This window comes from Pinus tabuliformis, chromosome 3_1 (assembly GCF_031772625.1).
Source record: "Pinus tabuliformis cultivar Carrire ecotype Pingquan chromosome 3_1, CPIR1, whole genome shotgun sequence".
Classification (NCBI taxonomy): Eukaryota; Viridiplantae; Streptophyta; class Pinopsida; order Pinales; family Pinaceae; genus Pinus; species Pinus tabuliformis.
Window position 1 is genome coordinate 698,370,417 of NC_142301.1, and position 22,539 is coordinate 698,392,955.

Here is a 22,539-nt window from a genome sequence, read left to right on the forward strand (position 1 = left end):
CTTCTTCATCATTCTTCCATTCCTCCCTTGCTTCGTTTATCCAATCTAGTTGGATAATAGAAATTGCGCACAACAATGCTTCCACATCCTCATCCTTTCTTGAGAGTGCATCTACCACCACATTTTTCTTCCCTTTTTTTAGATGATTTCAAAGTCATAACCCAACATCTTTGTGACCCACTTTTGTTGCTCTTCAGACGATAATCTTTGTTCTAAGAAGTATTTAAGGCTATCATGATCCGTTTTTACCTTGAATTGTCTTCCCATTAGGTAGGGTCACCATTTCTTAAGTGCATGTAGTATTGCCAACATTTCCTTCTCATAAATAGCTTTGTATAAAAAAATTCCCTTGATTGGATGACTTTCAAAAGCAATGGGTCTTTCATCTTGCATTAAAACAGCAACAATTCCATTTCCTGAAGAATCACATTCCATAATAAAGGTTTTTGTGAAGTCTAGTGTAGCTAAGACCAGTGCTTGGCACATTACCTCTTTAAGATGTTCGAAGGCCTTTGTTGCTTCTGGAGTCCATGAAAATGCATCTTTCTTCAATAATGTTCTTAGAGGTGCTGCTATTCTCCCATAATTCTTAACAAACTTGCGATAATACCCTATCAACCCCAGAAATCCTCGCAGATGCTTTATGGATGTGAGGATTTTCCATTCCTTAATGGCTTTAATTTTTCTAGGGTCTACCTTAACTCCTTCATGAGATACAATATGACCCAAATATTCCACCTCTTATACTCCAAAGAAACATTTGGATCTTTTTGCATATAATTGTTTCTCCTCCAATAGTTGTAGCACCCTGTCAACATGTTCAACATGATCCTTCCAAGACTTGCTGTAAATTAGTATATCATCAAAAAATACTAACACAAATTTTCTAAGCAAGAGTTTGAAAATGGAATTCATCAAACCTTGAAATGTAGAAGGTGCATTGGTAAGGCCAAAAGGCATCACCAAAAATTCATAATGACCCTCATGAGTTCTAAATGCTATTTTCGAAATGTCTTCAGTTTTCATTCTGATTTGATGATATCCTGAACGAAGATCCAACTTGGTGAAGTAAATTGATCCATGCAATTCATCCAGTAATTCATCAATGACAGGAATGCGAAACTTATCTTTAATAATGAGCTTGTTGAGCTCCCTATAATCCAGACACATGTGCCATGATCCATCTTTCTTGTGCACCAATACTACTGGAGCACAGAAAGAACTTTGACTAGGTTGAATTATACCAGCCTATAGCATTTCTGCAACCATACGTTCAATTTCACTCTTTTGGGCATAGGGATATCTGTACGGCCTGATTTTTGGAGGAACACTTCCTGGAATCAGATGAATAGCATGATCATGATCACGAATAGGTGGGAGACCTTTTGGAGTCTCAAATACCTTGGAATGATTGTCCAAGACTTTTTGGAGATCTGGAGAAATAGATGATTTCGATGTGGAAACATCTAGTGAACATAATTGTGAAATTACACCTCTTTGTTTCTTTTTTAGAAGCTTTGTCATACCATTAGAGCTGATTATCTTTCCCTTTTTCCCTGAAATACCCCTTAATTCAACTTCCTTTCCTTCCGCATAAAATTTCATGAAAAGTTCTTGAAAATTAAAAGCTATTGTACCCAAGGATTGTAGCCATTGGACTCCTAGTACAACATCAACACCTCCCATTGGAATGGAAAGCATTGGGCTAGTCAATACATATTCTCCCATGGATAGCTTGATATTATGGCACTTTCCAGAGAAATTTATTATTCCTCCATTTGCAACCATCACTTGACACTCTGGTGCTGGGTATAGGAATCAATTCAATTATTTTGCTACCTTACAATGAATAAAATTGTGGGTACTTCCTGAATCAATCAACATTGTTACCTATTTCTTCTTGATTTGTCCTTCTATCTTGATGGTTTGAGGAGTGGTAATTCCAGCCAATGCATTACAAGATATGGTCAGATTCATTTCTTCTTTATCTATCCTTTGTTCCTGGAGTATATCCTCTTCTTTTGACCGTTCTTGCTCCTTTTCTTCTTCCTCTTCACAATATATGTAGAATAATTTCTTCTCATCACACTTATGACCTTTAGTGTATTTGCTATCACAACTGTAACAAAGCCATTTTGCTCTTTTTTCTTCTAGCTGTTGTGGTGTCAACCTTATAGGTTGTGGAAGACTAGGGGAACCAACACTTCCCTCTTTATAGTTGTGAGTGGTATGCTTCCTGGTTGCCATAATTTTGCTTTCCATTTTTCTTGCTAACCTGAATGCCTTCTCTAATGAATTAGGTTCCCAAAGGCGAACATCATGTTGGATATTATCCTTTAAATTCCCTATGAACACATCAATCCTATGCTCCTCTGGAATATTTTTTACCCTTATGTTCAATTTTTGGAACTCCTCAATGTGCTCCATTATTGAACCCTTTTGTTTGAGACTTATCAATTAGCTAAAAAAAGTGTTGCTTTTTGTATCCTCATAATGTGTTGTCAATTCTTCCACAAAAATTGCCCAAGTGATAATTTTTTTACGAGAGCAAAGCCATTGATACCATACAAACTGATTTGGTTCTAAATATAAAGTTGCAATACGTACCTTTTGTGTATTTTACAAATTATTGAGATCGAAAAATTGCTCCATCTGTAATATCCATGTTGCCGGATCCTTCCCATCAAACTTCCTCATATCGATTTTTGGAATATGGTGGGTCTTCGATCCAACATTAGAGTCTATGAAATCATGATTAGCATTTCTTTTGTTCGCATCATGAGTTTCCTTTGCTACCCTTTCACCATTAGTAAGTATTTCTTGTAGAAAATTTGTCAAATCTTTCTTCAAATCTATCTTCAAATCGTCAATCTTAGCTTCCACGCCATTCATCTTAGCTTCCACACACTTTATCTTAGATTCCACGCCATTTATCTTAGCTTCTGTTAGCTTTTGTGAGAGTGAAATTTGTTGCACTTGGTCTTGTAATTTTGATATATCATGTAGCATTTCTTCCTCTTCTTCATGAGTCATGCTAGAGCTTTCAGGTCGCTTACTAGGTGTTTGCATTTTCTTTCCTCAGGGCATCAGTTAACGATAATAATGATCTACTATGCCCTTTTAATTCCTTCAAAATAATTTTTCAATCCAAGCTTAAGCAAAAATTTAAAAAAATCTACACACCTTTTTTCACTTTGTAGGAACTCGATATTGCCTCTGATGTATCTCTGTAATTTCAGATCATCTAGTTTTGAAATTTCGACCTACAGTAGCCCTCTATGTCCTCTTTCCAATGCCACCAGTTTGATCCCAATTGGATTCTCCAAGGAAGAGTTATGCCAAATCTCCCACAGTGACATGATTATAGACCAGTTCAGTAGAGCGAACTTGTATGACATGCCACGTGTCCCTGTTTCGACCTTTGGCTCTGAAAAATATATACAAGAAACTAAAATTTGTCCTCTTTCTGTGCCTTCTTACTAAATTTCAATTCGATGCTCAGAGAGAAAGTTATGACGATTTTCCCTAGGTCACCTGTTTGGAATGTAATTCAGGAGTCTGCAAAAAGACCAACTTCCTTAGATCATATCTCCGAAAATATAGTGCGAAAATATCTGAAATTTGGACCCGAGGTTCAGTATGATTTTGTCTCAAATGGGTTGTTTTTTGTGCTTCTGAAACATCTCAGAAAAAAAGTTATAGAAAAAATTCCACGATGACCTATTTGGAGCAGCGAAACCCTAGAATCCAAAGCTCTGATACCAAATGTTATGAAACCAGCTCACAAAAAGATATAAAAGATAGATCAACGCCTTAGCATTCAGCCTCTTCGAGGGGCCAACCTCCTTTAAATTACACAAATGAATGATTCTTTGATGATTCAAATGACAAAACCTCCTTCCTATATATAGGAGTCTAAGGAGTCACAATATAACCCAGCCGACCTAACAATAATAATATAAAGGCACAAAAATAATAATAGAGGGATTATATGGGGCACGGTAATAAAAATATGGGGACAACAAGGGCACAAAAATATTAATAAGGGATACAACTACAAGAGTAATGGGGTAATCACTAGTATTATAGGGACCTAACAAAGTAGGTCACAATGCTAAACTTGTTGGCTTATTTGCTCTTAATTTTCAAGACAACAGAGTAAAACTATGAGACATGGAGATTATATTAACTGAGAAGTTTATTGTTGATGCAACCAACCTCCCAATAGCAGGGAAGAAATGGTTCAAGGGGGAGGAATTAGACATTTTGGCTTACAAGAAATTTGTGAAATCGGAGTATCTTGACAAGTTTGCTTCCACCTTCCCTAGCATTTTTCTTCAAGAAAAGTATGTCTACCTTTTGAAGGTTATCCAAAGATACTTCACCTTCTAGGGTAGGTTCAGTAGACTATACTAGTACCATCTCATATTACTATGGAATTTCACTGAAAGCAAGCCAATGAACCTCCCTTATTTCCTGCTCAAGAGTATAGAAATAATTGCCACCAAAGTACAAATTCAAAAGGATAACCATGCTTCAATTTTGTTCCATTTTTCTTTAATCAAAATCTTAGTTAAGCATGTTGTTTAAAGAAATAAAATGCTTTGGTATGATTTTCTTACAAGTATTGACCTCTTTCCACAAACTGGGTCACCATCAATGAAGACACATAAAGAAGAGCCCAAGCAAGAAAACCCAAAAAAAGAGAGCATCCATTCAGTCATGAAAATGAAACCCATAAATAAGGAAGGTGCCAAGCCAAGCAAGAAACTTGTAGGAAAGTTAAGCAAGAAAGCTAAATTACGAAGCATGGAGGATGACAAGGCAGGAAAAGAAACAGAAGAATAGGTGAGATCAGCCCAACAAGCCAAACTTAAGGTCAAAATTGAAGATACAGTCCAAGATGAGTTTGTGATGAGACCCAGAATGAGGTCTAGAGTTAAAAAGACCCAGGAAGAGGCAGCCCCTCAAGCAATTGTGGAAATTTCTAAAGACAAGAAGACAGATGTATAGGTTGATGATAAAGTGGATGAGGTCAAGGGCCCAAAAATGGTGCAATCAGACTATGAGGAGGACATAGCACCACTTGAAACAGGTGTTGTGCAGTAGAAATAATAGGACCCTAAGATAATAAAGATGAGAGAGGCACTGTTTAAAAACCAGATGAGAATAACATTTATGGAGAAACAAAACAAAGATATAAACAACCTATTAAACTAGTAGAAGACAAGATAGAGTCACCTGCAACAGTTACCAAAGGGAACAAAAAACATGTTTCTTCTATTGAACAAGCCAAGAATGTTGTAGTGGGGCCTAGTGAGCCAACAGTCACGGTGTTCAAATCAAAGTTTAACTATGTGAAAAAAATGAAACAAATATCTAAAGGTCCTGGTAGACCCCCATTCAGTTAATGGAAATAATATCAGAGGTGCTTGGATGAGTTAGATGAAAGAAAATACTAGGTCAATCAATTCAGGTAACAAAATCTGGAGTATAAAAAACCATTCAACGTATTCTTCAAAATTGTGACCATGAAGTCAAAGAGGCATCCAAATCTCTTGATAGGAGTAAGAATTTTTTCAAGCAGTCATAGCCAGTTAGGAGACAACGCAGAAACTTGTATGTTAGAAACTTGGTCCTGAATGCTCAGCTGAGAAGTATGAGGCAAGATTTGGAGTAGGCACATAGATTACTGAAGAGATATGAGGGAGTATTTGTAATACCTCCTCTCATGAAGATGCCTAAATTTGATCCTAAATTCAAATCCACGCCTACTTTATCACCACCTATTGAGAAACATGACCTCACTACTCCAGATTCCAAGTCCAAGACTCCCACCATCAAGGCTTCTAGTAGTAAAATATCTAGCTAGAGGAAATGGAAGTGATCAAGCTTCCTTTCTTATTTTCAAGTTGTCTTAATTTTCTTATATGTTAATATGTTGAAGTTGACATGTTGATTGGCATATAGTGTACTGAAATTATTCAGGAGCACTGAAAAACATTCAGAGAATAGGTGCAGCAATGTTTCTATGCAGGTGTTGCGCACTCGCTACACAACCCATGCTTAGAATACCACATGTATGCTAGATAATAGCCACCAGTCAGGTTTTGAAGAGGGTGACATGGGAATGTGTGGTGTCTAGATCACTGCCTCAACTGCTTGCCATGTGTCAGTTTTGGAAGGATAAATTTTTGGGCACTACACAAGCTTTTCAGCAGTTAGAAAGTCAACTTTTATGGTTTTTGCTATTTCAGTCAATTTTATCATTTCATAGACTTTTTTTAGTTATTTTTATTAAAAAGTTGTTTTTGGAGAGACAAAAGGTGAATTATGCTTTGTGTCTTGGTCAAAGGCATTAAAAAACAACAATTTACTATTTTTGTTTAAGTTTTGGATCAATCCTCTGTGGGATCAAAGATGTGGTGAACCTAAACTTATTTTGATCCATGTATCTATTATATATTTTCATGAATCAATAAAAATAAGGTTTTTGTCGTGTTCACTATCGTTAGAGAAGTTATTGCAGTTATGCTTGTGATTTGGTTTTAATGATCATGCATGAATGTTGAAGGGGTTCCAGTCGACTTATGGAGATTCTTATGTTATGGATGTTTTCGGAATAAGTTTTCTCTCTCAGTTTATATGTCATTCTCTTATTTTTTTTCTTCATACTAATTTAAAGGTGTTGGGGATAGTGATACTTGAATTCATTTTACATGCTCATGTTTGACTGAACCCGGTATATTTCAGTTGCAAATGAAATATGTATGCCTTTGAAAGGATTGTCTTTTCTTCTTGATTGTCATTGATTTGAGTTGCAGTGATAAAATTTTATTATTTCTGCTCTTTTGATAAATGTCTTGATACTCTTATATTTTCTATACTACAATATGTTATCCATTCTGAAGTTGTACTAATTAATCCTCCATATATGAAGCTAGTTGGAAATACATCAGCATGTCACAATAGGGAGGTCACTATTTTTTTTTTCTAAATAAGACTGATCTAAAATATATTACAGCGAGAGCCAAATTACATTTTCAGTATTACACCAGGGCCGCGGCCCTGTAAAACTGGTCCTGGGACCGACTGTAAACACCAGATTGTTCATATCAGAGTTACAAAAGTAGGAACCAGAGTGGCGCTTATGTAGCCGACACATGGACTGAGACAACATAGACACATAATCAACACATGGACACCATAGACACGATGGACACATAGACACCATAACAGAGGGAACACATAGACACCGACACCATCACAGAGATGAACAGAAGTACAAAAAGACTGAGTACAGAAATATATGTGGTCGCAAGGAGAGCTGACAGAGTGAAAAATCATGCAGAGAAACCTGGAGCGCGAACTAGTCTTCATCCGTAGTCTGTGGCTCATCCTCCATCTTGCAGCAGGGAGGCTGGAGAATAGCCTTGCCCTTACCTACATTGCGCTGCACAGTCTCGCTTGGACCATCTTCATTGCGCTGCACAGGCTCGCTTGGACCAGCTCCAGGATCATGAACAGGCCTCAACATATCAACGGCCGGAAATTCCATTTCCACAGTCGGGACAACCCCAGGAATTCGCGGAGGGTCAGCACGAGGAGCGTCATCATCACCCCACGGATTTCGGCAATGCTCAACCGAAACTATGACGAAGAAGGTAGAATTGGCCAGAGTGCAGGGGAGGCGATATCTAACCATCGGATGCTCAGTGTGCCCGCACTCCATTCTCTCTGGAGGGGTTGCAACTCTTCTTCTGCCCGGAGGCCTTCCTCTTGGTCTTCTAAGCTCAGAGGACTCTTCAATGGAGGAGGAAGGAGAAGGAGCTCTTCCACTGAAACTGCCCCGCCGACTGGTACCCGAAGCCGTTCACGCTGCATTCTGAAGGAGAGCGGATGGCGGGCGTGCACACACAGATTATTCCCCTACACCAGACTCCCAATTCCCCAACACGACTGCGGATGGAAGGTATGCAGCACCTCCAAACGACCAGGTTCACAACTGAAATTCCGGGAAGCTTTCCAATTGCCCCGGTCGATGGCACCAGAATCGTCGCAATCACTCTCAGAACCTGACAGTGAGCCGAAGCATTGAGCCTCCGCCACTTCCTTCAAGATCAGAACCGGTGCAGGCGAGAAATGCGGGAGAATGTCCGAGAGCGTCAGGCTTTGAAGAGCCATGGTTAGCGTTTCAAAGCTGGCAATGAATGTCGAGGGGACGGCTCTGCAACCTGTATTAACGACCCTCCTTGAATGCTGCATGCCCGAGTGTTTATGGCGTGTCCTTAGGGTGTACGTGGCTTGTCCGGGCGGACACCTGCCCTGCTGACAAGCCATGGGCCTTATAGTGCTAACAACCACCCGCATCCGGGGGGGAGAGATCCTTTTGCACCAAGGTGATGCAGTCTTTTTTGAGGTGTTCATCATCGACTATGTCCAAGGTTCCTGAGAAGAAGTGAGAAACTCCTTGGTTGGCTAGTCTATCAGCGACTTGATTAGATGATCTTCGCACATGCTGAAAGGATAGGCTATGTGGATTTGTAAGCTTAGCTGCCAAGGCTTCCAACCTGCTCAGAAGTCTCCAGCTGGTTGCAACTTTGTCCGCAGCTGTTCCTGCTTGGATTTTTTTGGCTGCATTGATAAGGATCAGCGAGTCTCCTTCAACCTCTAGTGGAAAGAAGTGAAATTGCTCCGCGATACAGATCCCCTGCCAAAGTCCTTCCATTTCCGCTACATTATTAGTGTCTTTGCCAAGAGAGCCATAATAGATGTGCATGGGAGCACCTGTATGACTTCTGATGATTCCTCCATAGCCAGCTGGACCAGGATTACCCTTTGCTGCTCCGTCAAAGTTGAGCTTGAAAGAGTTAAGAGCAGGTAGGGACCATGAGGACGGAGAGGTGGGGTTGCTTGGGGGGCGCGTGATGACCTTTGCAAAGGCTGAAGGGTCAAGATTCCAAGCTTTTAATATATCCCTTTCCTGCTGTCCTTCTGGCATATCAGTGTCATACCAGGATTTGATGGCTAAGGTTTCCTGGATGTTTCTTTTATAGATGAGCCACAGAGCATCTATTGTCCGGGAGGAGTTGTTGAAGATACGAGAGTTGCGCTCCTTCCAGAGGAGCCAGTACAGAAAACCAGGAATGAGATCCCATAGTGTATTGAGGAATTGGCTTTGGAACGGGTTCTTGCTCCATTTCCTGAGATTGTCAGTTATATCCTCGCCTCTTGGTGCTGCTCTTTTGTTGCAGGATTCCACCCTTTCCCAGAGCTGCTTTGCAAGTGGACAGGACTCCATGAGATGGCTGATTGTCTCAGCTTGAAGATTGCAGTTTGGGCATCTAGAGGGCCCAATGAAACCGCGCTTTATCAAATTATCCCAAGTGAGTATACGCTTTTTGCTGAGTAACCATAGGAAGGTTGAAATTTTGGGCCAAAGCCCTGAAAGCCATACACGCGCCCAGATTTGGTCATGATTATCTTGGTTGTCTGAGTAGCGCAGCTGATGTGCCTCTTTTGTGGTGAATGTGCCTTTGTGCTTATGACCCCATCTAAGCTTGTCCTGCTGGTGGGAGAGTCGTATTCGGCGTTGTGTGAGTTCCTGATCCAAGTCTGAGTATGGTTCGCCTTCCCAGTCCCTTTGCCAACTGTTTGCAAGTCTCCAGGTTTGATAGTCTGGGTTTTGCGTTTGATGCCATAATTGGTGCACGTGAGTGAGGTTTTCTTGCTGCATATACGATTGCCAGAGTGGCATCTGGAATAGATTTGCAAGCTTGGGGAGTTGCTGCCACGAATCCTCCCAGAACTTAGCTGACGTGCCAGAGTGTATTTCCCAAAAACTATGTTCCTGTATGAATCTACTGTGTATCTTAGCAGCATTCCAGATTGGAGAGCCTTGGGCGCTGGAGTTGATTCTGATTAGATCTTGCCACTGACTTCCCATAGCATACTTTGCTTGCCATAAGCGGGCCCAAGGTGCGTGAGGCTTGGAGAGCTAGTTCCACCACATTCGGGCACCCATAGTGTTGTTGCTTTGAAGTGGATCTCGAAGCCCTAGTCCGCCCTTTGTTTTGAGTTTACACACCTCTTTCCAATTCACAAGGGCCCATTTTCGATTTCTGCCCGTGGAGCCCCAGAGAAAGTTGCGTTGTAAGTTGCGAATGGCTTTGAGGACCCATTTTGGAGCTGCCAAAGTGGAGAAGAGGTACAGCGGCATAGCTTGAAGGACAGACTTGATCAAGACCAATCTTCCTGCCATGTTGAGAGCACGGAATGTCCACAAAGAGAGTTTTGACTCCAGCTTGTCAAGGAGAGATTGCCAGGAGGTATTTTTAATAGCCGATGCTGAGAGTGGCGCTCCAAGATATTTAGAAGGCAGATGGGAGATGGAGAATCCCAAAATTCTGGCTATATTCCTTTGTGTGGAGAGGGGGGTATTGAAAAAGAAAAGCTGAGACTTGGAAGCATTGATAGAGGTACCTGAAGCTTCTGAGTAAAGAGAGAGGAGCGATTTGAACATGGAGGCTTCTTTTGAGGATGGATGGCCAAATAACATCGTGTCGTCCACAAATTGTTGATGGGACAGCGGATTGAGGCCATGAATGGAAATACCTTTGAGCTTGTGGGAGGCAATAGCTGCTTTGAGTAGTCTGCTGAGACCCTCAGCCATTAAAACAAAGATAAAGGGAGAGAGAGGATCCCCTTGTCTTATGCCACGGGAGGGTTTAAAGGGAGAAGAGGGAGATCCATTCAGGAGAACTGAAAAGCTTGGAGAGGTAATGAGACTCATGATCCACCTGGTCCATGTAGCATTAAATCCAAAGGCTAGAAGCATTTTTTGAATAAAATTCCAGCTAAGCTTATCAAAAGCTTTGGAGAGGTCAAGTTTTAGTATCATACCTGATTTTTTGAGGAGCTTTAAAGAGTGTATGACCTCATTTGATAGTATGATCCCATCCATAATCTTCCGACCTTCCACATATCCTGTTTGTTCCGGAGATATGAGCAGGGGAAGGAGAGGTTTGAGCCTGTTTGCTATAACTTTTGAGATTAGCTTGTATATGACATTGCAGAGCGCGATAGGTCTGAAGTTTTCCGGCCTATTGGGTTCCTCACCTTTGGGAACCAGAGCTAGGAAGGTGGTGTTGAGGGACGGAAGGATCCAATGCATACTTCGGGATTCTTCAACCAGGTTCCATACTTCATACTTGATGAGGTCCCAAAATTCGTGGAAAAAATTGGCTGTGAAGCCATCGGGGCCTGGCGCTTTTCCGTCTTTGAGTTGAGCCATGGCTTCTTCAATTTCTTGCAGGGTCGTGGGCTGGAGAAGTCTGTTGTTGTGATCCTCAGTTATAATGCTGGGGATGTGCTGCGTGATGGCTCGGATGGCTGCTTCCCTGTTCTCAATGGGCTCCGTTAAGATTTCCTTAAAATACCCTGTAAATTCCTTTTCCATGTTCTCATGCTCTTCAATTCTTTCGCCTTGTTGGTTGTTGATGAACGCTATATTATTATGCATTCGCCTTTGGATAGCGGTCTTGTGAAAGAATTTTGTGTTCTTCTCGCCTTCTTTGAGCCAGTTGATTCTCGATTTTTGCCGCCAGAGTATTTCTTCTTGCTTCCTGCGTTCTTCTATTTGGTTCCAAAGTTCCTGTTCCTGTTTAGCTTGTTCTTCTGTTCTGCCATGATGAATGAGATTTTGTTGGAGTTTGCTCATTTGCTACTCTAATTGAGAACGCTTCTCTTGAATGTTGCCAAAACTTGTGCGATTCCAGATTTTGAGAACATACTTCAAATTCTTTAGCTTTTGTTGAAATTGATACATTTTGGCACCCTGCGGCGGAGTGTAGGCTGTCCAAGCATCACTGACTACTTTTCTGAAAGTGGCATTTGTGAGCCAGAACGCTTCAAATCTGAAGGGTCGGTTACATTGATTACCTGGTCTGGACCATTGTAACAAAATTGGCCAGTGATCGGATCCACTATGAGGAAGGATGGATGCATTGAAATCCCCTCCTAAATGGATAGCATTGTCAGAAAGAAAGAATCTGTCAAGGCGTGAGGCTATATGTTGAATACCTCTTCGTTTGTTGGTCCATGTGAAGATTCCATTCGAGGTAGGGATATCCATAAGGTGATTGTTTCGAATGAAATCTTTGAGGCTTTCACTATCACTATCAAGCCCAATTCGGCCTCCCTGTTTCTCTGCCATGGAAGTTATTATGTTGAAGTCTCCTCCCCCGATCCATAGCGGGAACTGTCTGTTTTCATTGAGAAGAGCAAGCGTTTCTAGAAGTTCTATTTTTTGCTGAATAGATTGAGGAAAATATACATTTGTGAGGTGACCATGTATGTTCGTGCCAACTAGGTGGAATGAAGCTTGAAGGAGATGGAGTGTGGCATGGAAGTCATATAGTGTGATGATCTGTGGGTTCCAAAGAATAGCTAACCCACCTGAGGCTCCTGAGGCGTCAACAGAGATAGCCCTGCTTCCTGCCCAAACTTTGCCACGGATTCGTTCAATAGCATCAGTGGTGCTTTTGGTTTCTTGCAGAAAAACTATGGTGGGTTTTTCTTGTTGAATCAGATGTTTAATCATTCTGTGTTTTGAGGGGCTGTTGAGTCCTCTCACATTCCAGGATATTAACTTCATGTAAACTGTGATTTGGGTTTGTAGAACTTTGTCAACTTAGGGAATCGTCCTGATTCCATAAGTATTTCTCCCAATGCTATGGTGCGCTGAAGGTCTGTCTTTCGTCCCCTTTTCTTGAGATCCTTGAGTAACTTTTTTCCATCCCATGGACTGCCTCCTTGGATGCCCAGGCTTTTATTATGTTGTGCCTTGGCTAAGACTCCTTCCAGCTTGTCGATTTGCCAAGGTTGAATGGAGTTGAATTCTTTTTGTTTGCATGCCGCCTCAAGTGTAAAGATATCTAATCCATCGATGATGACCTCCGTTTGGTCTTCTTCCATAACAGTAATTTCACCTGGAACCTCTTCATCTGCTTCGTGCTGAAGCCTGATAGCTAGAGTAGCGTCTGTTTCCATATCTGCATCCGGCTGTTCAAGAACCACTGAGGGTTGCTCTTTAGAGAACGAGAGGGAACTAAAACGAGATATGGATTTACCTTTTTCCATGGAGGGGATGGGAGAGGGATTGATTGGGTCCGGGGCAGAGGATTGTGGGGGATTCAAATGAGGAAGGGAGGAAGATGGTTCAGAGGGTTTGTGAGGGGATTCAAAGCTGGTGTGTTCATTTTTTTCCTGCGAAGCGAGAACAGAGAATTTGTTCTGGAGGTTCTCTTTGAAAGGGTTTTCAAGAACTGGTTGGCTCTTTTTGGAATGCCTGCGGCGGTTAGGGACTTTGATGAAACCTTCAGAGTCTATTTCCGAGACAGCAGTAGCTGCTTTGGACTGGGAATTTAAAGGACAGTCCCGAAACAAATGGCCATGCTCATGACATTTACGGCAGCGGAAGGGAATATGTTCATAATCTAAAGTTTGAGACCATTCATAATCATCGTGATAGAGCTTTACCGTATCCGCGAGGGCGTTGGTCAGATGCATCTGGACGCAGATCCTAGCATAGGAGGTGTACTTACGAGTTTTTGTCTCTGCTGCAACTCGTATGAAGGTGCCCAGTTTGTTGCCTATGTCCGCCAGAGTTTCTTCTTTCCAGTATTCTACCGGGAGGGAGTACATCCTGATCCAGACGGGTGCCCAACTGAAGTCCTCTTTGTCAGGGTTGAATCTGGGCTTCCATTCCGTGAGATAGAGGCCTGACGAGTTGAAGAAGTACGGCCCTCCTTCGAATATCCTCACTCTGTCCTCCACACAGTGGAATATAGCTATAAAGAAGCCCTTGGGCCCTAGTTGCAGAGTTATTTGTCCTTTGGGCTTCCATTTTGAGGCTATCCAACCTTGTAATGCTTTCTCCGTGGGCCAGAAGCCTAAAAATTTTCCTATGAGGGCATGATCTTGCATGTACTGGATTTCACTATTGATACGGTGGCTGGGCAAGTCCACCTTGATGGGTTCAGCAGCTTTTGGAATGCATGTGGCTGAGGTTGCTTTAGGCTGGGTCGCCTGGACTTTGTCCTGGTTCTCTTTGTCAGCGTCATCGTCTTCTGTCGGGGTCGTGTGGAGCTTTGCCTCAGCTTTCTGATTTTCGCCATGTCCTGCAGCAGGGCCAGCGTCAGAAGGGTGCAGAACGGTATTGTCAGAATTTGCAGAGTGATTTGGAGGGGGAGCAGAGCTCTCCCCTCCGCCCGCCATTTCCATTGCTATCGACCAGCAGGGGAGCGGCGGCAGTTGTAGGGTGAACAGTCAGGTGCGGCGGCTGCAGGGTAGGGTTAGGTTGCAGAGTTCAAGAGTTCGCATCAGTCTTGCTCCGTCCAATAGGGAGGTCACTATTACTTCCAATCATTTTTCTTAAAATCCTATACCACCCCCATTATCAAAATCCAAACATTTTTAGAACTAGTATTTGTATGCTATAGAGTCAAATATTTAGTTTTCATTAGCTGAGGGAGCCCCCTCCGGCTAGAAAGGTCCAGTTTCTAGCCCAAAGTGGTTTGTGGTTACCTTTGTAGCGCTTTCCTCAGCCTGAAGGGTTTTTACAGAGTAATAACACTACCCACTCCATGATGGCTCTTACCTTTTTGGGATCTACTGCAATCCCCTCCTTGGAGACAACATGCCCTAAGAAGTGTACCTCAGTCTGAAATAAATTTCACTTGTTGAGCTTAGCATACAATTGGTGCTCTCTCAACAACCTCAACATTGTTGCTAGATGTTCGACATAATCTTCCTCATTTTTAGAATATACCAGTATATCATTAATGAACACAATAACGAACTTATCCAAATACAGACATAACACATTAAAAGTAGTTGGAACATTAGTTAAGCCAAATGGAACAACAACAAACTCATAATGCCCATACCTGGTCCTGAATGTGGTCTTGTAAATGTCCTCCTCTTTGATGTGTACCTGGCGACCTCAAGTTGATCTCATAGAACATTGTTGCTCCCTTTAGCTGATCGAACAAGTCATCAATCCTAAACAACGGATACCATTTCTTGATGGTCATTTTGTTCAACTACCTATAGTCAATGCATAATATGAGAGTACAATCTTTCTTCTTCATAGATAATATTGGTGCGCCCCATGGTGATACACTCATCCTAATGTACCCCTTGTCCCACATTTCCTTCAGCTACAAATTTAACTCAACCAACTCAGGTGTGCTCATCCTATACGATGCTTTTGATGTTGGATCTGCCCCTGGCACTAACTCAATAGAAAATTCTTCCTCCCTATGAGGTGGCAACTTTGAAATTTCCTCAATAAATGCATCATTGAACTGTTGTAGAACTAGGTATCTTCTCAATGCATATGCATCCTCAACTTCCTTACCTTTATCACTAGAAATGTGCACTGCAAATAACTTACACCCTTTCCTGTGACTATGCTTTGCCTGTGTAGTTGTCACCATCCTAACTGATGTGACTTTCTTGTTTCCCTATAAGACTCCTGGTTCCCCATTGTCATCAACACACTCAATGGCTTTGTCATCACATTCTACCTTGGTTCTATGCAGATACAACCAATCCATGCCTAACAACATACTCTATGAACTCAACGGTACTGCATTCAAATGTGTTGTGGTAGGCATGCCATTCAAATCAAATGCACAAGATCTTACCCAATGATGAACTCGCTTCTTCATACATGTAGCCAACTACACTAACCAAGACTATGCATGCAATTCCTTACTCAAACCACACTTATCCACCAAGTAAAGACTAACGTAGCTATAATTAGATCTAGGGTTAATCAAAATAGGAATAACTTGATCACAAATCTTACCATCCATCTCAATGATAGATGCATGATTCTCTGCTTCTTTTTTATCCAATGCTCCATAAATACATGGAATACACTGACCATCATCCCCAACATTTTGTGCTCCTACACACTGTATATATGAGGTCTACGACCCTGATTCTACGAACAATCTCTTCTGTGATGATCTTTGCCACAAGTACAACACTCTATAAGCTTCCAACCTATCTCCTTGTTTTTTTCTCTTGATCAGAATCCTTGTCCTCTATCTGATGCATTAAACTTCTTAGATGGTGCAACATTCTCTTTGTTACCTGTATATTGTGGTCTTACTCTCTTCTTATCCCATTTTCTTTTTTTCTTTGCATTACCTCTCTAGTCTGGCTTAGTCTTAGTTCTGCACTTCGATTGTTCATAGCAATGCTTCAGCTTCCTGATGGCCTCCTCCAATGATCCAGGCTCGTCGAAATCAATCTTATCTTTGACTGCACCTGGTAATCCACTAACGAATCTTTGAATCTTAGCCTTCTCCTCCTTGAGGTAAGGCACATACCTCAGTAGTTCCAAGAATCTACTAGTGTACTCATCGTCTGTTATAGATCCCATCTTTAGCTCATAGAATTCTTTCGCCCTGTCATCAAAGTGTTTTTACAACAAATACTTCTCCTTGAATAGCTGCTCAAACTCACACCAAGTCAAATCTTCATCATTTATACCTCTCACATTCTTCACGGCTTCCCACCAAATGTCTACTTTTCATTTGAGACTGAATGTAGCCACTCTAGCTTTCATGTTCTCTAAATAGTCATGCAATCTAAAGAACTTCTTCATGCCTAGCAACCATGCCTCTACATCTTTTGATTTATTTACCTCTCCATAAAAAGTAGGTGGCTTTTCTTTCTTAAACTCATTTGGAAAATACCCATTATCACTCCTTCTGTAAGGGTGATACCGATGACAATCATAGTGCTTATCTAAATCAAAACTAGAATCATACCTATGTCTATCCCCTCTCCTGTCTAGAGTGTCCAACAATATGCCATCTTTGATTGTGTTATCTCTATTTGATTTGTGACCACCATGATATCTACTACCATATGCCCCATTATTTCTATCCTCATACTCATGGCTTATCCGAAGCGGTCCCTAACATTGCAAATCTGACAAAATCTGAAGTATCACTACATTACCTCTGTAAACTTTTTCTATGCTTGTATGATTTTGTCATTATCTTCCTTACAACTCCTTATTTCTTCATTTAAACTTCTCAGTGTAGCTTCCAAATCGGAAGAGTTTCCAACACCATACTACTCTTCGGATTCATAAGGAGAGTCTTTGTATTCAGCCATCTTTCTAGCCATTGATATTTCTTCCTACAAGGTATATCATGTCAACTAAACCAAATACATACCTTAGTGTAGCTCGGGGAGGATACCTTATCTAAAATATCAACAAAGCAATGTGATACATGTATAACATAATTATGACATCATATAAGAACATAACATCTAAGCATATAACCATGCAACTGTCATTCTAGCTAGGATCCATTCATCAATGCATGGCCTTAACAACAACACCCACCATGACCCCATGCATGACAAAAACCACTGCATCATTGTACACTTGACCACATGCAAACATGAACATGCATAATATTTACATAACCAACTACACATATGCATAAGCACATATGATCAAGCATGAATGAACCATACTTGAAATCAAACTTGCAAGAATGATGCATGCAACCAAGCATACAAGAATGTAACCAAACATGCAAGATTGTAACCAAACATACTACAACAATACATGTAAGTGACATAAATCGAAATGTAACCAGTCATACACTCATAGTGATGCATCCCATAGTAAAACACATCAACTCTACACAACGACATCACTACCACCGTGAATAAGATCATGCAAATGCAACAAGCACACAGAATTCAAGTGTGAGAGACACACATGAAACTGACATGCATGCATGACCAACACATAACCCATCTAGTCTGAGGGGTGAACCATGCTCTGATAACACTTTGTAACACCCTCCTCCCAGATCTACCCAAGCAACCAGCGAGCCAGGGAAAACATGCGACGAGAGGCCACTATGATATGATTCAACCTCCTAAGTCACATTAAGGAAGTGGAACCAACAGAAACACACCATACAAACATTCAACATCAACTTCAGGACCCTCAAGAACCAATCCAACACTTTAGACAACTTGTCGTTGGGTCCCACTACACTTTTGGACAACCTAAGCCTTAGTCGCTCTCATGCTATAGGCATGACAACGTCCAAAAACCCAAAGTTTCTCTCACAGGCTTGCTTGCCAGCACCCAAAGACTAAATTTGTCAGTGTTATACTAGCGTCCCTGGGATTTGAGCCACTTTTTTAGGCCTAGAGCCCAGGTCACTACCCATAATTTCATGACACCTTCATAACAGTAAAATAACATGGAAATGACAGTACTAAAGAAAATGCTTGAATGAAACCTTGACTAGACCCCTACTAGCCATGAAAGGCATTTCGTCAAACATATCACGAAAATGTAATCTATAGGTGTAATTAACAATCATGAGCATAGGGGTTTCATACTTAGCTGAGAATCACTAAGAACCATTGATATATCAACGCATCAATGGTCACTCCATCCATTAGTTCATAGATACATTGATCATTCAATTACAAGTAAAAACATGGTCAAATCCATACATATTTGTTGTCATAAAACACATACATAACCATCATAATAGTAGCAAAAAAACTCATGAATGTACAACCACATAGACCACATATAATCCATCAAAATGCTCATAGAAATACAAGGATAAATAACCTTTCATTAATGATGCAAAATCCAAACCTGGGATGGGACTTCCACGTTCCACCCTACCGCAGAATGACCGAGCCAAATCTCTCTTCATCCATTCACCCCCGTGCCATATTCCAAGCATGAATGTGGGATCTCATCGAACACATCAATCGAAACTCGTCCAGGGATTCCAAAGGCCATCCACCTCAACCCATCAAACAGTGATTCAACCTCATGGTCAGACATCACAAAACCATCATCAGATTGGTCTTCATCCAAGCGTTCTAGGGATTTCAGGGTGTTTTTCCAACCAAGGCTTCGAGGACTAGTAACTAAACCCATAGCTTATACAAGGCGTCTAGAGTGTTTATCCAACCAGGGCCTCCAAGACTAGTAACTCAACCCACCAAGGGATTCCAGAGTGTTTTTCCAACCAAGCCTTCTAGGACTAATAACTCAAACAAAGCTATTACAGGGCTTTCGAGCATTTTTCCAACCAAGGCTTCCAATAATAGTAACTCAACCCAAGCTAAGGAAACATGAGAACCAACAAAAAAAAATAATGAAAGTAAACCCACAATCACCATGGCTATCTAGGAAATGGCAAGTCTAGGCAATCCACTGCCAATCCCAGCCATCCTCCATGCTAATGCCAAATCACAACCAAAAATCCACATGCATATGCCATGCATGCCAAAACTAGTGAAGGAAACATACATGCAACTTGGTACCTGCAAGAAAGTTTGAAGTAGTTGTTGATCTCGATACCCTCTTGTGCTTTCCTGATCTTCCTTTTCCTTCTTGATCCAAAAATTGAAGTATGCCACACCCTCCAAGAGTGCTCCAAGAAAACTCTAAGTCTCCAAGAGTGAGAGAGAGAGAGAGAGAACAATGAGAGACCTCCAAAACTGAACTGACAAAAGGTTACCAACTGATACTCATAAGCCATTTTATGAATGAGGCCTCTATTTTCTTCATTTTCCATTATTTCCCTTCATTTTCCTCCTCACATGCAACCTGTGACCTTTTACCTCCCTTTTCTCCTAATTTCCATTATTTTTGTCAACAAATTTGCCAAAATTCCATTTTTCCTTTCCAAATCCTTAGCCATTGCCTTTGCCAATTTCCTTAGCCATAAGAAATCACAAATGATCCCCATCACTAGGATTTTTCCCAACATTCAGCGTGGAATAAGTGTCCCATCATCTGTGGTTATTATTTTTCCTTTATTTACTTTTATTACATGGAATTTTCACAAGGGTTGTTACACTACAACATTAATATAGATACCATCACCGACAAATATTTTTGGTTGTTACAATCATTAAATCAAAAAAATGTTGGGTTGTGTTATATTCTTTCCATGCCTAGCCCATGTAGTTAACCGGGGGTTAGAGGGGGGGTGGAGGCCCCCCTTCGTTGCGCTGATTGCATAGCGGGGGGGTCACAGGGGGTTTGAGGGGTGCAGGTAACCCCACTCTATGGGATCCAGGGCAGCACCCTGGGAAATTTTGGTTTTGGAACCTATGTTAGGTTGGGTGGACCCAACTATGGTTTTGTGCATGTTTTTTCGCACATGTTTTTGGACGCGATGGTTTTCGGTCCATGGTTTTGGACGCGATGGTTTTTTGGTCCATGGTATTGGATGCTTCGGGATGTATAAATATGTATTATAACATTGAAAGGAACATAATGAAAAATCAAGCTGGTAGTCCCGGTTTTGGGATCCAGGGGAAAATCTTTGTGTATATGTGTTTTATGTGTTATGCTCTCACATCATTTATTTTCTGTGTTTTAGAATTCGTATGCAGCTAATTTTTGTACAGGGTTAAAACATACATTTGGTATCAGAGTTGTTTTGGCTTCAAGGGGATGCCTTTGTTGCTGAGGGGTTTTTCTCAGGCCTGTGGTAGACCCCGTTCAGTGGGAGATCTGTGGGATCGATTCTGGTTGTGAAAGAAGATGGTGAGCAGTGGAAAGATAGAGATCGAGAAATTTAATGGTCAGAGTTTTGAGTTGTGGAAACTCAAGATGGAGGATCTGTTGGTGGATAAAGATCAGTGGATCATTGTAAATCCAGTTACTAAACCAACGGGAGTGTTTGATGAAGAATGGAAGAAGTTGAATCAAAAGGAAAAGAGCACAATAAGATTGTGTGTCTCAGATTCAGTACTGTTGAATGTATCAAGGGAAGCTACAGTGAAGGCTTTGTGGGACAAGTTAAGGACTTTGTACCAATCTAAGTCTTTAGTGAATAAATTGTTCCTACGAACAAAAAAAAAAAAAATGTATAACCTCACTCAGTGATAGAGCATTTGAATGCGTTTAATACTATGGTAAGTCAGTTATCATCTGTTGATATCAAAATTTTAAATGAAGTTAAGTGCATTATTTTGTTGTGTTCTCTACCAGATTCGTGGGATGGTCTGGTTATTGCAATAGGTAGCAATGCAACTGCCTTGCAGTTTGATGAAATAGTCTCATCCTTGTTGACAGAGGAGATGAGACGGAAAAATATGGAGAGCCAGAATGTTGATGCCTTGTCTGTACGAGGACAGTCCCAGAACAGAAACAAAAATAATTCATTGAGTGGGAGACATAAATCAAGAGGGAGATCTAAATCTCTAGGAAAACCTGTAAAGGTGGTGTGCTGGAAATGCGGAAAGGAAGGGCACTACAAAAGGGACTGTAAATCTAAAGCTCCTTACAAAGGAAAGGGATTTGATGATGCTCCTTCTACAAAGGCGAAAACCAACCCAGATGAAGGTGGGGATGTGTACTTGGCTTCCTCAAGTACACATGTAGATCATGAGGCATGGTTGATTGACTTAGGTGCATCCTTTCACTTCACTTCCCATAGAGAGTGGTTCTGAAGGTATGAGAAATACGATGGTGGTGATGTCTTCTTAGGGGATGATAAGAAGGCTAGATTGTTGGTCACGGAAAAGTAAAGTTGAAGTTGCAAGGTGGAAGGGTTAGAACACTTTCAGGTGTTCTACATATTCCTGCATTGGCCAGAAATCTGATTTTTGTAAGCAAGTTGGATGATGCAGGTGTAAAAACAGTGTTCGAGAAAGATACCTGTAAGATGGTTTAGGGAGGACTGCTATTGATGCAGGTAGTTTGGATTGGAACTCTGTCCAAGCTGCAAGGTAGCACTGTTGTTGATGGGTGCAACAGTTATGTGATTCCTGAAAGTGGAGCAGAAAATCTAGTGGTCTCTGGAGAGAAGACCATGTTGTGGCATCAAAGGCTTGGACATATTGGAGAGAAGGGACTTCGAATACTTCATGGTAAAGGTATGGTAGAAGGTATGAGTAATAGCTCTTTGGATTTTTATTTGTGTGAGAATTGTGTATATGGGAAGCAGAATCGGGTGAGTTTCCCCTCTGGTGGTAAGAGGGAGAAACATGTATTAGAGCTTGTGCACAGTGATTTGTTTGGACCTGTGAAAGTTCCATCACTGAGTAAGTCTGTGTACTATGTATCATTTATATATGACTTCTCAAGGAATACATGGATATATTTCCTTAAGAATAAATCTGAAGTCTTTGACATGTTTAAAGAATTTAAGGCTCTGGTGGAAAACTAGATAGAGAAGAAGATAAAGGTGCTGAGGACAGATAACAGTGGAGAGTTTTGCAGTAAGGAATTTGAAAAATTCTATAAGAAGTGTGGTATAGCACGACAGAAGAATACTCCATGAACACCTCTGCAAAATGGAGTTGCATAAAGAATGAACAAGACGTTGATGGAAAGGGAAAGAAGCATGCTCAGCGGTGCCAAGTTAGGATAGGAATTCTGGGCAGAGGCGGTGGAGACAACATGTTACCTGGTCAATAGATCACCTTCATCAACGTTGGAGA

At 41.1% G+C, this 22,539-nt stretch overlaps 1 protein-coding gene across 1 annotated transcript; it reads right to left on the bottom strand.

The window, feature by feature from the left end:
* Window positions 1-11,722: 11,722 nt before the first annotated feature.
* On the bottom strand, window positions 11,723-14,277 carry LOC149189052 (uncharacterized). Its single transcript, XM_089410111.1, has 2 exons — window positions 12,788-14,277; window positions 11,723-12,617 (listed from the first exon to the last, which is right to left on the bottom strand). The coding sequence occupies exons 1-2, from the start codon at window positions 14,275-14,277 to the stop codon at window positions 11,723-11,725; spliced, it is 2,385 nt and encodes a 794-aa protein (XP_089266237.1).
* Between the last annotated feature and the right edge of the window lie 8,262 nt (window positions 14,278-22,539).